Raw genomic sequence first — 12446 nt, forward strand, 5'->3', positions numbered from 1 at the left:
ATAGATATTGTAAAATAGACTCTTTTATGGAATAGAATTCATGGACTCCTATACCTGGGTTTTATAATGGACATTCCAGTTTTTTTCCTCAAGACTAATTTATGAATCTCTTCATTCTTGATTGCATTTTGAAGAGTTGAGTTTCCTGGGATTTCACCTCCCAGTAAATATTTTACAGCAACATTTGGATTAACTATAATAATCAGTGTATGGACAATTCTTCTGAACTGAAATTTCTGATTAGTAGGATTAACCAGAAGACCCATTTGGTTTAAAACATGGATAGTGTTTTATTTTTTAAAATGTTCTGTGCTCTCGTTTCTGCTTTAGTGGACAGTGTCATGAATATAATCCCATTTCTGTGGGGTTAATGAGAAGCTTATAAGGCCTTGGGAACAAGAATATGTTTCCATTTTAAATGATTAGAAAAGAAAAAGTAGGTTATGAAAAGTTGGAAATTGAATAAATTCAGAACATAGTATACTCCTTAATAGTAGCTTTCTTGATAGAGTCCATCATATGGTATTTGCTTTTTGTCATAGCTCTTTTTATAAACAGTAGTATGCTGAAAAAATAAAATTAATATAACTGCAAATGGCATAGCTAATTGTTATATTTGGTTAAGCGAGATTTTAGTGTAAATTTAAATATCCATGAGTCTGCCAATAATCCATATTTCAAGCATGCCGTAAGCTTCCTATTTTCTCATTTACACCTCATTGTTTTCATCATTACAGTCATAGACTGATTTGAGTTTGCTTCCTATTTATAGATCAAATACCATAAACAAATTCTAAGTGGGCTTTAAAAACCCTCCAAATGATATCATTTCATGTAGCTGTAATTGACTCAATTCAATTTAATTACTGTTTATTGAGAGTTCACAGTGATCATGGGCTAGGGCTATGGTGCTATCATTGAGGATTCCCTTTTGTTGTCAGTAGTTTCAGCTTTAAAATGCGAAAACAAAACCTGAGGAAAGCTTGCTTATTTAAAATATTATTTGTAAGCACAGAGATTTCAAATAACTTTAAAGAATGAAGGTGAAATTCTTGATCACACAATTTAATACAGCTGGAATAACCCTCGCAGTCTCTTTAGCGTTTTATTTGTTATAAATACAAGTCAATACCACAAGATGGCACTTTCTTACTTGCAACATCTACTATTACAAACAACTTTGGAAAATGGTTGCCACAGTTTTTTAATGTGTAATTTTTTTCAGTTATTATTGAAACTTTAAAAAAAGCAAGACTTTCTACAAATAGTGTTTGTGTTTGATGCATATTAAATGAGGTCAGAGAATTAAATTCAAAAAAAGAATTTATAAATATTCAGATAAGAAAATTGAAACTACAAAAGCAGAGCTTGTCGTAATTAAACTGAATTACAATTGTGTGTGGCCAATGCTATATCTACATGGCTATGTTGGAGTTAAAAGACAGGTTTAATCATTAAATAATCTAATCCATTCACCAAGCTAACCACCTACTTCATCTTTACATCACTATCATCCAGTGTAAAATCAATTCGGAAATAGTCGTCTTTTCAAATGGTCCAGCACCGAGGCCAACCCAGTTCTTTTCTACGAAACCCACCTGACAGCACTGATCTTCCACCCAGCATACAAAACAGAATAAATTATTTTCCATGTAAAAACTCAGAGAATTTCTGAAAGTGTGTCTCATTCTATGTTCATCAAAATAGGCAATCCAATTTGAAAGTTTTTGAACCAATATGTAAACTCTAGAAAACTCAGTGTTGATGTATGGGAAGAATAAAGAATCTGCACTAATATAGTGCATAAGGATGCAGTATCGAACTCGTCATCGACAGCAGATGCCTTGGTCGGACTTTCCTTGGGATTGTCATCATGCCGTTGAAGATAAATCTCACTCAAGTCTGTGGGAGTTTCGTGAGGTTCACTTCCTCCCGTTTTCTGGCAGGAGGTGATGGATTTTTTAGGTCTCTTGAAGAAGGGGAGGGAGAAGTAAAACAACAACCCAAAAAAAAAAAACCCAACAGAATGCCAGACCTAAAGATCTTTGACTCAGTGTCCAAATAAACCAGAGGCAAAATTGTGTTTGCAATATTTATATTCTGCCCTGTATATCACATCAAGAGATTCCTCAAAAAACTGAGAAGTCTGAGAACTACAAAAGGGAAATCAGTTAAGGCAGTTGATGTCTACATTTGGATTCCTTTTCATTTTACATGTCTAAGTCTCCATCGTAGGCTAAGGTCAGAGGCTTCTGTTGGGGAGGTGTGCTTTGATGCTGTTTTGGCTTCTTGCTGCAAGGAGAAAAAAGATTCTTTGTTCAGATACTGAAAGCCCATGACACACCACAAGCAGCCTACAAACTGCAGATGAGACATTCATTCATTCACATTTGCAAGTGATAATAAATTAATTTCTTTAGCTGAAATTTGGGGAATTCAGCTAGAAAAAGACTAATTTGTTTTCCCCTTAACCTTCCAAAGAGATACAACAAGGGAGGTAGGTTGACACCTCACTGAAAACTCAAAGAAAAAAAAACTTTTACTCCAGAAAAAATTTGGCCAGCCTGAGATCACCCATTTTTGTTTTCTTTTTTTCACAGAACTAGACTGCAATTTTAAAAAGTGAGAAAACAGGGACTTATTTGCTCATCATTTCATCCCCCCCCCCCCCCCCCACTGCTTATTCCTTTCTCTGTGTTTTAACTTCAGAAGCAGCTGGTGCAATTGTACTCCATAGCTACTGATAGGTTCTATTTTCAAGTAAATATGTATCCTTCCCCATATCCCCTGCCTGGCAGGGGATATGGGGAAGGATACATATCATCTTGCTTTTTGTTTACAAATTGATAGTAAGTGTTGGTTCCAAGGCAGAAGAGCTTTGAGGGTTAGGCAATTGGGGTTTGGTGACTTTCCCAGGATTACACAGCTAGGAAGAGTCTGAGATGAGATTTGAACCCAGGACTTCCCATCTCTAGGTCTGGCTCTCTATCCATTGAGCCATCTTACTGCCCCTAAGGGCTCTATTTTTTTTTAACCTTTGCCTACCATCTTAGAATCAATACTGTGTATTGCTTCCAAGGCAAAAGAGTGGTAAGGGCTAGGCAATGGGAGTTAAGTAACTTGCCCAGGGTCACACAGCTAGGAAGTGTCTGAGGTCACATTTGAACCCAGGACCTTCTGTCTCTAGACCTGGCTCTCAATCCACTGAGTTATCTAGCTCCTCCTCTCCCACTCTCCTCACCCCCCCCAGGACTCAAGTATGATGTAATTTCACTCATATCTAGTGCTGAGGGAGGTGAGTAAATATGACTATGTACTTTTCTAGGTAAGGAAATCAAATCAGTTAGGATTAGGAATATTATGAGACTCCACTGTGATAACAGATTTAAAGCATTTTGCAAACTTTAAAGAGCTATATAAATTGTATTATTGTACTATCAGCTTCAAATCATCGGGCCTCCAGTTTGGCATTGACTAGAAGATCAAAGAGAAAGAACAAACCAAAAATAAAACAAAACAAAGACCCAGTTATTTGGAATGAACACTGACCTGTGAGTAGGCAAGGTAGGGGAGCCAAGATGGATGTCTTTTAATATTTTGTTTTAAAATAAATGTACACCTTTTAAATGCCAGAAAATTAGATTCTCTATGGCACATTATTTTGGGACAAATCAAGGAGTAAGTGTGACAGTAACGGCTTAAATTTTGGAGGCTGGATGGAAAAACAGAAGGTACACAATTTTCACAAATTCCTCATTCCCGATCTGCTAGGAATTCCTTTCAGCAGATGTAAAATGCATTACGGCCCTACACTGGCTGAGCTCTTATTCATGGGCAGCAAACCATTCAGCATGCTTCTAAAAACAGAACCAACCAAAGTCTTTCTAGTTATCTCAAAGGAGGTCATACACATGTCAAAAGAAAATGATTAAATAGGTGTCATATTAGCAAATATAATATTTTAATATAAAATTATGAACTTTTAAATTCATATATATATATTTTGGGGGTCTGGACCTGTAATTTCACTGGTAAAGGGGGTTTTCTGATGAAGCAGGGGATATATTTTTATGTTTTGTCTTTCTTTGTTTATTTAGGATCTAGATCTAAGATTTCATTAGTGCAAGTAAATCCTGGAGTTGCAGTGTTCTCCATTGTTGCAGATCATTGAATCACATGTAATTTATAATCTCTGAGAGTTTCCTGGATCCTGAGAGTTTAAGTGACATTCCATGTTACTCAGCTAATACATGTTGAAAGCAATCTTGAATTCAGATTTTCCTGGCTCCAAGGTGAACCCTTTCTCTATTACTCTAGGGTGAAGAATGCTGTTTTTTTGGGTTAGTTTGTATACTTGTATTTCTATGTGCATAAGTGTAAATATACAATGCATATATGTACATATGTAACATGTATATGTGTGAATATACATGAAAATGCATATATAGGATTCTAGATTTATAAATGGAAAGAACTTTAGAGGGTATTTAATTCAATAGTCTAATTTTACAGATGAGGAAGCTGAGACCTCAAGAGTAAAAGTGAATTCCTCAAGGTAATTAGCTATAGACTTAGAATTTCAGCTCAGATCCTTAAACAAAAAATTACAGGGGGGCAGCTGGGAAGCTCAGTGGATTGAGAGCCAGGACTAGAAATGGGAGGTCCTAGGTTCAAATCTGGCCTTAGACACTTCCCAGCTGTGTAACCCTGGGCAAGTCACTTGACCCCCATTGCCTAGCCCTTACCACTCTTCTGCCTTGGAGCCAATATGCAGTATTGACTCCAAGATGGAAGGTAAGGGTTTAAAAAATACATATATATGTGTGTTTTTTGGTTGTAACGTGATATGCCTCTTGTTTAAATTTCAGGTCCCTTTCCCTAGGATCACTTCAGTCTCTCCTGTGAGACCTTCAAGTCCTCTGTCACTTTTCATGGACTTTCTTTCTAAGAGTTTTATAGCAAAATCTAAGAATATTATTCATTAAGTGGGGAATAAATGGAGGGATAGGAAAGTGGCAAGAAAAAAATCAAATAAATTACTTTAGATGCTAAAACTTCAAAATTTCATAGTTTGTAAGATTATCTAGATTTCACCCAAAATAGCTTGTGCAAAAGGGTGGATTTCACCTTGGAAATGATAAGATTTCTCCTAATTCTTTTTTTACAAATATGAATTATCTCAAAATTGGAGTTGAACTCTTAATAACCAGGTGTTAGCTAAGTTGCTTTGAAAGAAGTTTTCACTTTGGGGCTTTTTATATGATAGAATAATGGGAGCCCAAACTGTTAGAAATCTGGACTTGGTTTTACAACCGTCCTAGCCAGTGTTTCTTAAAACACTTGAAACAAATGTCTAGATGACTTTAAAGTAGGAAATCTTTAATAAATCCTTTTGAAAAACAAGTCTCTTAATTTAGACATCAGAGTTTTAAAAATGACCTCACCTGGAGAGAATTTCATGACGGAAATGAGAAGTTTGGAGCCAGTTATCGGCACAGTTGTGATATCAGGAAAGTGTGTTTTTGGGGTCCTTCTTTTGGACTCTTCCTTCTTTTCTCCATTTAAATTTTGGACAATTAATTGCTCATATTCTTTCCACTCTCCCTCTTAGGAAAATCTTTTATTCAAAAGGAACCAATAAACTTGTTCACCTCAGGTTTAAGGAACCAGTAAGGTTAAAAGTGCTATTGTTCCCAGGAGTATTGGGGTGTTAACAGGAGATAAAGGGTTAATGCTAGAAAGGATGAATTCTACAATTCCAGGTATGAATTTGCTATTGCTGATTTCATTGTTGTTTGTTTGTTTGTTCATTTCAGCGCAGAAGTTAGGCATTTTGTCATCCTTAAAATTAGACCACATATATTGTTGTTTACTCTACCAGTTTTTTAAGTCCAGCTTGCTTTATGTTCTCCCTGAAAGCACCCTTTTGACTTCCACCTCAGCAGTTCCTGGTCTGGAGGGGTAGCTATAAGACAGATCATTGCTATCTGACTCTGGAGGAATTAAAGTCCCACAGTTGCACAGAGGAAGGTAGAGTAGATGAAGTTGTCTCAGGTAATTGCCATGTGCTATGTTTAAGTTAATAAAAATATCGCCCAGTGGTCTTTTCCACTAAATTGCCTCATGAATCTTTATTGCCCAAGGAACCTTGGCATTAGAAACACCAAAGGAAGAGAAATCGGGCTGGAATTCAGAGGACTAGATTTGAACAAAATGGCCTTTAAGGAGGCTATTTTTTCATATTTTCTTTCTAGCATTCTTAGTTTTTTTTTTAAACTGTACTTGCCTTTGTCTAATACAGAAGCTAAAGGCTAGCATCCCTATAAAATCTTTAGGCCAAGTTAGCTTTGTTGTTCCCTTTGGCAATTCTTGTTGCTTTAGGAGATAATAGATAACCCTCCGGGTCATGGTCCCCCAAAGAATTATATAACAAAATGAGTAAAAATGACCTTCTAGTTCCTTTTAAATAGCTGATATGCAGAGACATGTTATTTATGCATGGGTATAAATATATTTTTATCTGATTTGATATCTTTACTCTTCCTGCAAGGTTAGTGAAATAAAGGCTATGTGGGAGCTCTCAGATGGTAAAATTCTCAGGATTATTTAGAAGTGGAGAACTACTGAGTTTGTCCTTATAAATAACATCAAAGAAGGTGCTTGGCATGATGAGAGTTACAAAAAAATTGATAAAATATGGTCTCTATCCTCAAAGACTTTAAAGTCCAATGGAAGAGAATACATGTATGAAAGTAACTACAAATCATGAAAGTAGGTGATGATTTTCATAAGAATAATATAAAGAAGGAGGTTAAGGAAATATCACTATAGGCTGGCGTAATCAGACAGAAGTCTTCATGAAAGAGAAACATTTAGCTTTGGACTTTTAAGAAGTTTGGGCTGAAAGATTATGAAGTCTTGAACTAGGGGAAGAAGAGTGAAATGAAAATGAAGATTTAAAAATAGATCATTGAAAGGAGGGCTTGGCAAAATTTGTAAAATGAATGGATTCGCGAGACATAGAGAAGGTAAGAAATTCAGTGAAGGATGACATGAAGTTTTTATGGTGGTTATTCTTCTCTAATTCATAAAGATGCCCATCTATGAAATCTGCAAGCACTTTCAATAATGTTATGACTTCTTTTCAGGTTAAAAACTAAAAAAAAAACCTTTTACCTTCTATCTTAGAATCAACTCTATATATTGGTTCCAAGGCAGAAGAGCAATAAGTGATAGGTGATGGGGGTTAAGTGATTTGCCCAAGGTGACACAGCTAGGATGTATCTGAACCCAAATTTGAACCCAGAACCATTTGTCTTTAGGTCAGGCTCTCAAACTACTATGACATCTAGCAGCTTTACCATTAATAACTTTTAATGTGAGCTTCACAAAAATTCTCCCCTTACATCAAAAGCTTGTTCCCCAACCAATCTAACAGTGGTTACTAGGATAATCCAAAGTTAATATGATATTATTAGTATATATAATGAATATGAAATCATAATTCTTTGAATATTTTCTTGATGTCTAAAATCAATGAGCTTTATAGTTAATGCTATAATATTGTCAGATTAAAACTTATTTTAATGTACATTTATTTATTTTATTTAACTTTAAAGTTAATTTAATTTTTAATTAGTAATTAATTTTTCTGATTGTTGAAGAATATTGAAACATGTAAAACAAATTTTTCCAACATGAACTCTTAGAATGAGAATAAGCGACAGTATTTTTAATTTGAGAGTAAGGAATCATGGAATCCTGAGCTTATGACTTGTCAATAGTTAGAAATGTCTTTAAAATAATTTATAACTGAGTGGATATGTCTATTCCAGATATCTTTTTTTGTTTGATTCTTAGGAAATCTTTCCATTTGTCTAATTTAAGACTTTCTGTCGGCATTTTAAACCTTCTTCCTCTTAAATGATTGCAGTTCTTTTTGTTGGAATGTGTGTATGTTAATTCAGGTATCATCTATACAATGCCAACACAAGACAAACTTCATTCTTAACAAAGCTGTCAGTGAGTGGTATTTAAAATAATCTTTCTAATAGGGTAATTTTGGTCAGTTCTGAGATTTTATTGGTATAGGAAACTTCATTTTAGAAAATTCTGTCAATGCAAATTAGCACTTGGTCTGAAATTTGTACTCTTAAGGGGCTATCTGGGACACTGTGTTAAGGTTTTAAGTGATTTATCCAGGGTCAAATAGCCAATATGTTTTGGGCAAGGATAAAACTAGAACCAAGTTCTTCCTGACAATGAAACCAAATGTGTATCTACTACATACGTTGCCTTCTCTAAGACAGACTAGAATGATCTGTCTTTATTAACTTTCTATTTAGTATATACTTCACAGATTAGAACCAATCCATAGAATCAGTTGCCAGGAGTACTCAGAAAACCAGAGCTAAACAGTTTTTAGAAAGACAATGTCATCTACAATGTCACCTGTATGGTCATGGTCTGGTTACTTGGGAGTTCACAAATATACCGTGCACAGACTATTCATTTTTAAAGCACTGGAATATTTAACATGAAAGCTAGACTGAACATAAATTAATCTCTCTTTTGAATTCAGAAGGCACTTCTGGATCTCACAGTATGTCTCAGGGTCAGCCTCACACATCAATTATCATTGTTCGGTTGATATTCAGAAATATTAACTGAGAATTCTGTTTGGTAGGCACTGGTAAACTAGATAATTTTAAAAGTCTAAATATAATTGTGGTGATGTTTATACAAACAACTTAGCTTTATTAGAAGAAATATTTTTTTTCTAATGAAATAATTAGGTTTCTAGCTACCTTTTGGTTAAATATACAATATTGGCTAATAGTCGTTAATTGGTTAATATTTTGCTTTGGTAAACTAGCGTTATCAAAGATAATCATTTTTAAATTTAAATAAAGCTCTATCCTACAAATAAAATTATTAGAATATTGAAAACTCTTCTATAAGTTTAATTCTTTAATTTGTCATATATTGGCAAGAATGCTGGACAAAGGACCAAAAGATCCATATCCTACTCCTAAATTTGCCACTTAGATTTGTCACTTTGTACCTCAGTTGCTTTATTTGTAAAATTAGGGAATATTTTGCTAGATGACTTCTAGGATCCGTTCTAACTTTAACATTTTATGATCTATGACCTACAAAATGGAAGAGAAACAGAACCAAAGTGCATTTTTGTTCATTTGCAAACACTAATAGATCTAATCAGATTTGTTATCTAAGGTACATCAGGGTCAGGCCATGTAGATAGGGCAAGAGAACATTTGGACATTCACAATACAACATGATGGAATGGAATGAGTGCTGATTTTTTAGTCTGGCGATCAAGTTATCTTCCCTCTCTGAGTTTCAGATTCTTTGACTATAAAGTGAATTGGTTCAACTAGATGACCTCTAAAGTCTCTTTTAATTTTAAGACCATGAATAAATGACCAAGCACAACTAAATTCAATAGCAAAAATAGGAGTGATTAAATCTAGGTCATTCAGACCAGACCATACAGATCCTTCTCTCTAATTGATCTAAATGCAAGTTATCATTGGGGAATGGTCCTTGGAACACGTTCATATGTGCAAACATAGCCTATGTTGAAAAGAGTTCCTTTCAGATCTTTTATGAGGCAGGAGATTTTCAATATACTATTCCTTCATCAACTTTGACTGACCAAAGCTTTCGATATTAACCACCTCTGTTGTCATGGTAACAGGCTTTCTAGCTAAATTAGCCAAGCATGGATTTGAATTGAGATGCAAACTTGGGGGGAAAATCTTAAGGAAATACTGGCTCTGTTATGAGACAGGTAACAAATATAAAGAGGGAAGAATAGAAAGATCTCAATTTTAATTTCAGAAAAAAAGAAGTAAAACTTTGATCTTGGGGAAAAAAAGTAAAAAAGTTCTTTTTGAAAACCATGCTTAGGAAATTAATTGAATATTCAGTGTTTTTAATATTCCCAACACACCTGAAAACATTCAGTTTTGTCTGCTTCAAGGCTAGCTAGTCAGCCAAATTACATTCTGTACAGTAAACTGATCATTTAAAAAAACATTTCTGGATGTAGCAATCACCCAGATTTCTAAAGCAATACAATAACAACAAATCACATTAATATGGCTCTTTAAGGTTTTACAAAATGTGAGAATTCTTTATAACCACCCTGAGGCGTAGGAAGTGTAATAAGGACTCGCTCTCCATGGGGTAATAGATACTCTATATATGGAAATGGATTCTAAAAGAGGGCTAAAAACAAGCCCTTACTTTCTGTCTTAGAGTGGACACTAAGTCTCTTGTCCAAGGCAGAAAAGTGCTAAGGGCCAGGCAGTTGGTTTTAAGTGACTTGCCCAGGGTCACACAGCTAGCAAGTATCAGAGGACATATTTGAACCCAGGACCTCCAGTCTCCAAACCTAGATTTCTATGCACTTGGTCACCAAGATGTCCCTAAAGGAAGATATTATTCACTGATGTGAGCACTCCCCCAAAGAGTACCGTCTACTAAGCCTCCAGAGCTTCTTATCCTGAGCAGTGCACATCCATAATTGAATGACTACCTATACCAGTAGAACCTAACAGCCACCAAATTATCTAAGTATGGATAGAGATGGTGAATTAAATGATTTAATTTCACAACTGTTCGATTCTGTCAAACAACTGTTCTTATTTAATTAAAAAAAAACTTATCTAGCAGGTAACTTGGACCAAATTGACTGAACAGCTAATTCTAGATGTTCAAGTCAAGTATGCTTTTATTTTTATTTTTATTTTATTTTTTAAACCCTTAACTTCTGTGTATTGGCTCATAGGTGGAAGAGTGGTAAGGGTGGGCAATGGGGGTCAAGTGACTTGCCCAGGGTCACACAGCTGGGAAGTGTCTGAGGCCAGATTTGAACCTAGGACCTCCCATCTCTAGGCCTGATTCTCAATCCACTGAGCTACCCAGCTGGCCCCTCAAGTATGCTTTTAGACCAGTGGTTCCCAATCTTTTTTGGCCCTTTTCCAAAAAAAAATTACTTAGGCCTCTGGAAATCAATTAAAAAAATGTTAATAGCAATTAATAGGAAAGATAAATGCATCTGTGGCCATCACCAAGCCCCTGGATCACTGCAGCACCCACAAGGGGGCGGTGGCGCCCACTTTGGGAAACACTATTTTAGACCACAGTGATAGTCCAATGGAGGGCTGTTTGTCATATTAAATTATTAATACCTTGAGTGATAATTTCCCAAGTCTTTTGACATTTTTTCTGCAAATTATGCCTTATTTTTAAGGGCATCATCAAGAAAATAATAGTCTCATAATTAGATTGAGGTGGGAATTGAAATTGTGCCTTCAGAACATAAATTTTGAAGTAATGAGTATAACTTTCTTATGATTTAAGGGGTTATAGAAGAGTCTAACCTAGAGATCCTTAACCTTTTATGTGTCATGGACACTCTTGGAAGTCTGATGAAGTATTTGGATCTGTTTTCAGATTAATGCTTTTAAATGCATACAATAAAATACATAGGATCACAAAGGAAATGAATTGTATTAAAATATCATTATTGATATATGAATATTCATATTTTTAGATGTATATTGCCAAAGTTGTATTGGAGCTGTCTGCTACTGCAAGACCTGATAGTTAAAATTTCAGTTTGAGCATTTAAAAATCAGAAAATGGCAAGTACTACAATGAAATGTTTGAATGATCGTTTGTTTATTGTCCAGACTTAAGAAAGTGGAGAAAATGCTAATAACACAGATTAAACTTAATAGTGTGTCACGCATACAATTTTCTCCCAGAGAACCCATTGTTAAACATTTGTGTTAAACCTCAGCATATAAACACTGCTTTAACCTATTTTCTTCTAATACAAAATACTACCTAGCCAAATGTTATGAGATTTCACATAATACAGAACTTACCAAACAAGATAGGATGTAAATATCAGGAAAATCAGGAGAAGAAAACCACCAGCAGAAACACCATAAACCCAAAGCTTAACTCGGCCATCTGTTAAAATGTAAAGATAAAAAGAAACAACCTAATATTCAAAGTACTAGGTCACTTGAGGAAAAAAAAATTGAATGTTTGAAAAATGCAGATGTTGGTTCTGAACTTGAAATTAATATTAGAGCTTTAGCTTGTCTCATACCATATTCTCAGTATTAAATAGTATTTGCAAACATTTCAAGAGAAAAACAGAATTTGAAATTCATGAGATTTTTTTTTCTTTCTTAGACACTTAAGCATTTTTAGTGGACCCATTGTGGAGGACTTTAGGGATGCCATCACAAAAGTTAATGGGCAGGCAGGAGTGGGTTGTGATTTGCAGTATTGGTGGAAATACCCTCCTTTAAAGAAATCACAGAACCATTGGATTATTTTATCTAAAAAAATATTCTACATTTTAACTTAGTTTCTCACTAGAAATTATCTTAAAATAATAA

At 34.8% G+C, this 12446-nt stretch overlaps 1 protein-coding gene across 1 annotated transcript in view; it reads right to left on the minus strand.

Annotated features, from left to right (window-relative positions):
- Nucleotides 1–2210: 2210 nt before the first annotated feature.
- Nucleotides 2211–12446, minus strand: part of THSD7B (thrombospondin type 1 domain containing 7B) — a 932487-nt gene continuing 922251 nt past the window's right edge. Inside the window, exons 26-27 of the mRNA XM_044666609.1 lie at nt 11922–12009; nt 2211–2292 (exon numbers count right to left, since the gene is read on the minus strand). Of these exons, the coding sequence (XP_044522544.1) occupies nt 2211–2292; nt 11922–12009 (170 nt within the window). The remainder of the gene's footprint in view (nt 2293–11921; nt 12010–12446) is intronic.

Source organism: Gracilinanus agilis, chromosome 3, assembly GCF_016433145.1.
Source record: "Gracilinanus agilis isolate LMUSP501 chromosome 3, AgileGrace, whole genome shotgun sequence".
NCBI lineage: Eukaryota > Metazoa > Chordata > Mammalia > Didelphimorphia > Didelphidae > Gracilinanus > Gracilinanus agilis.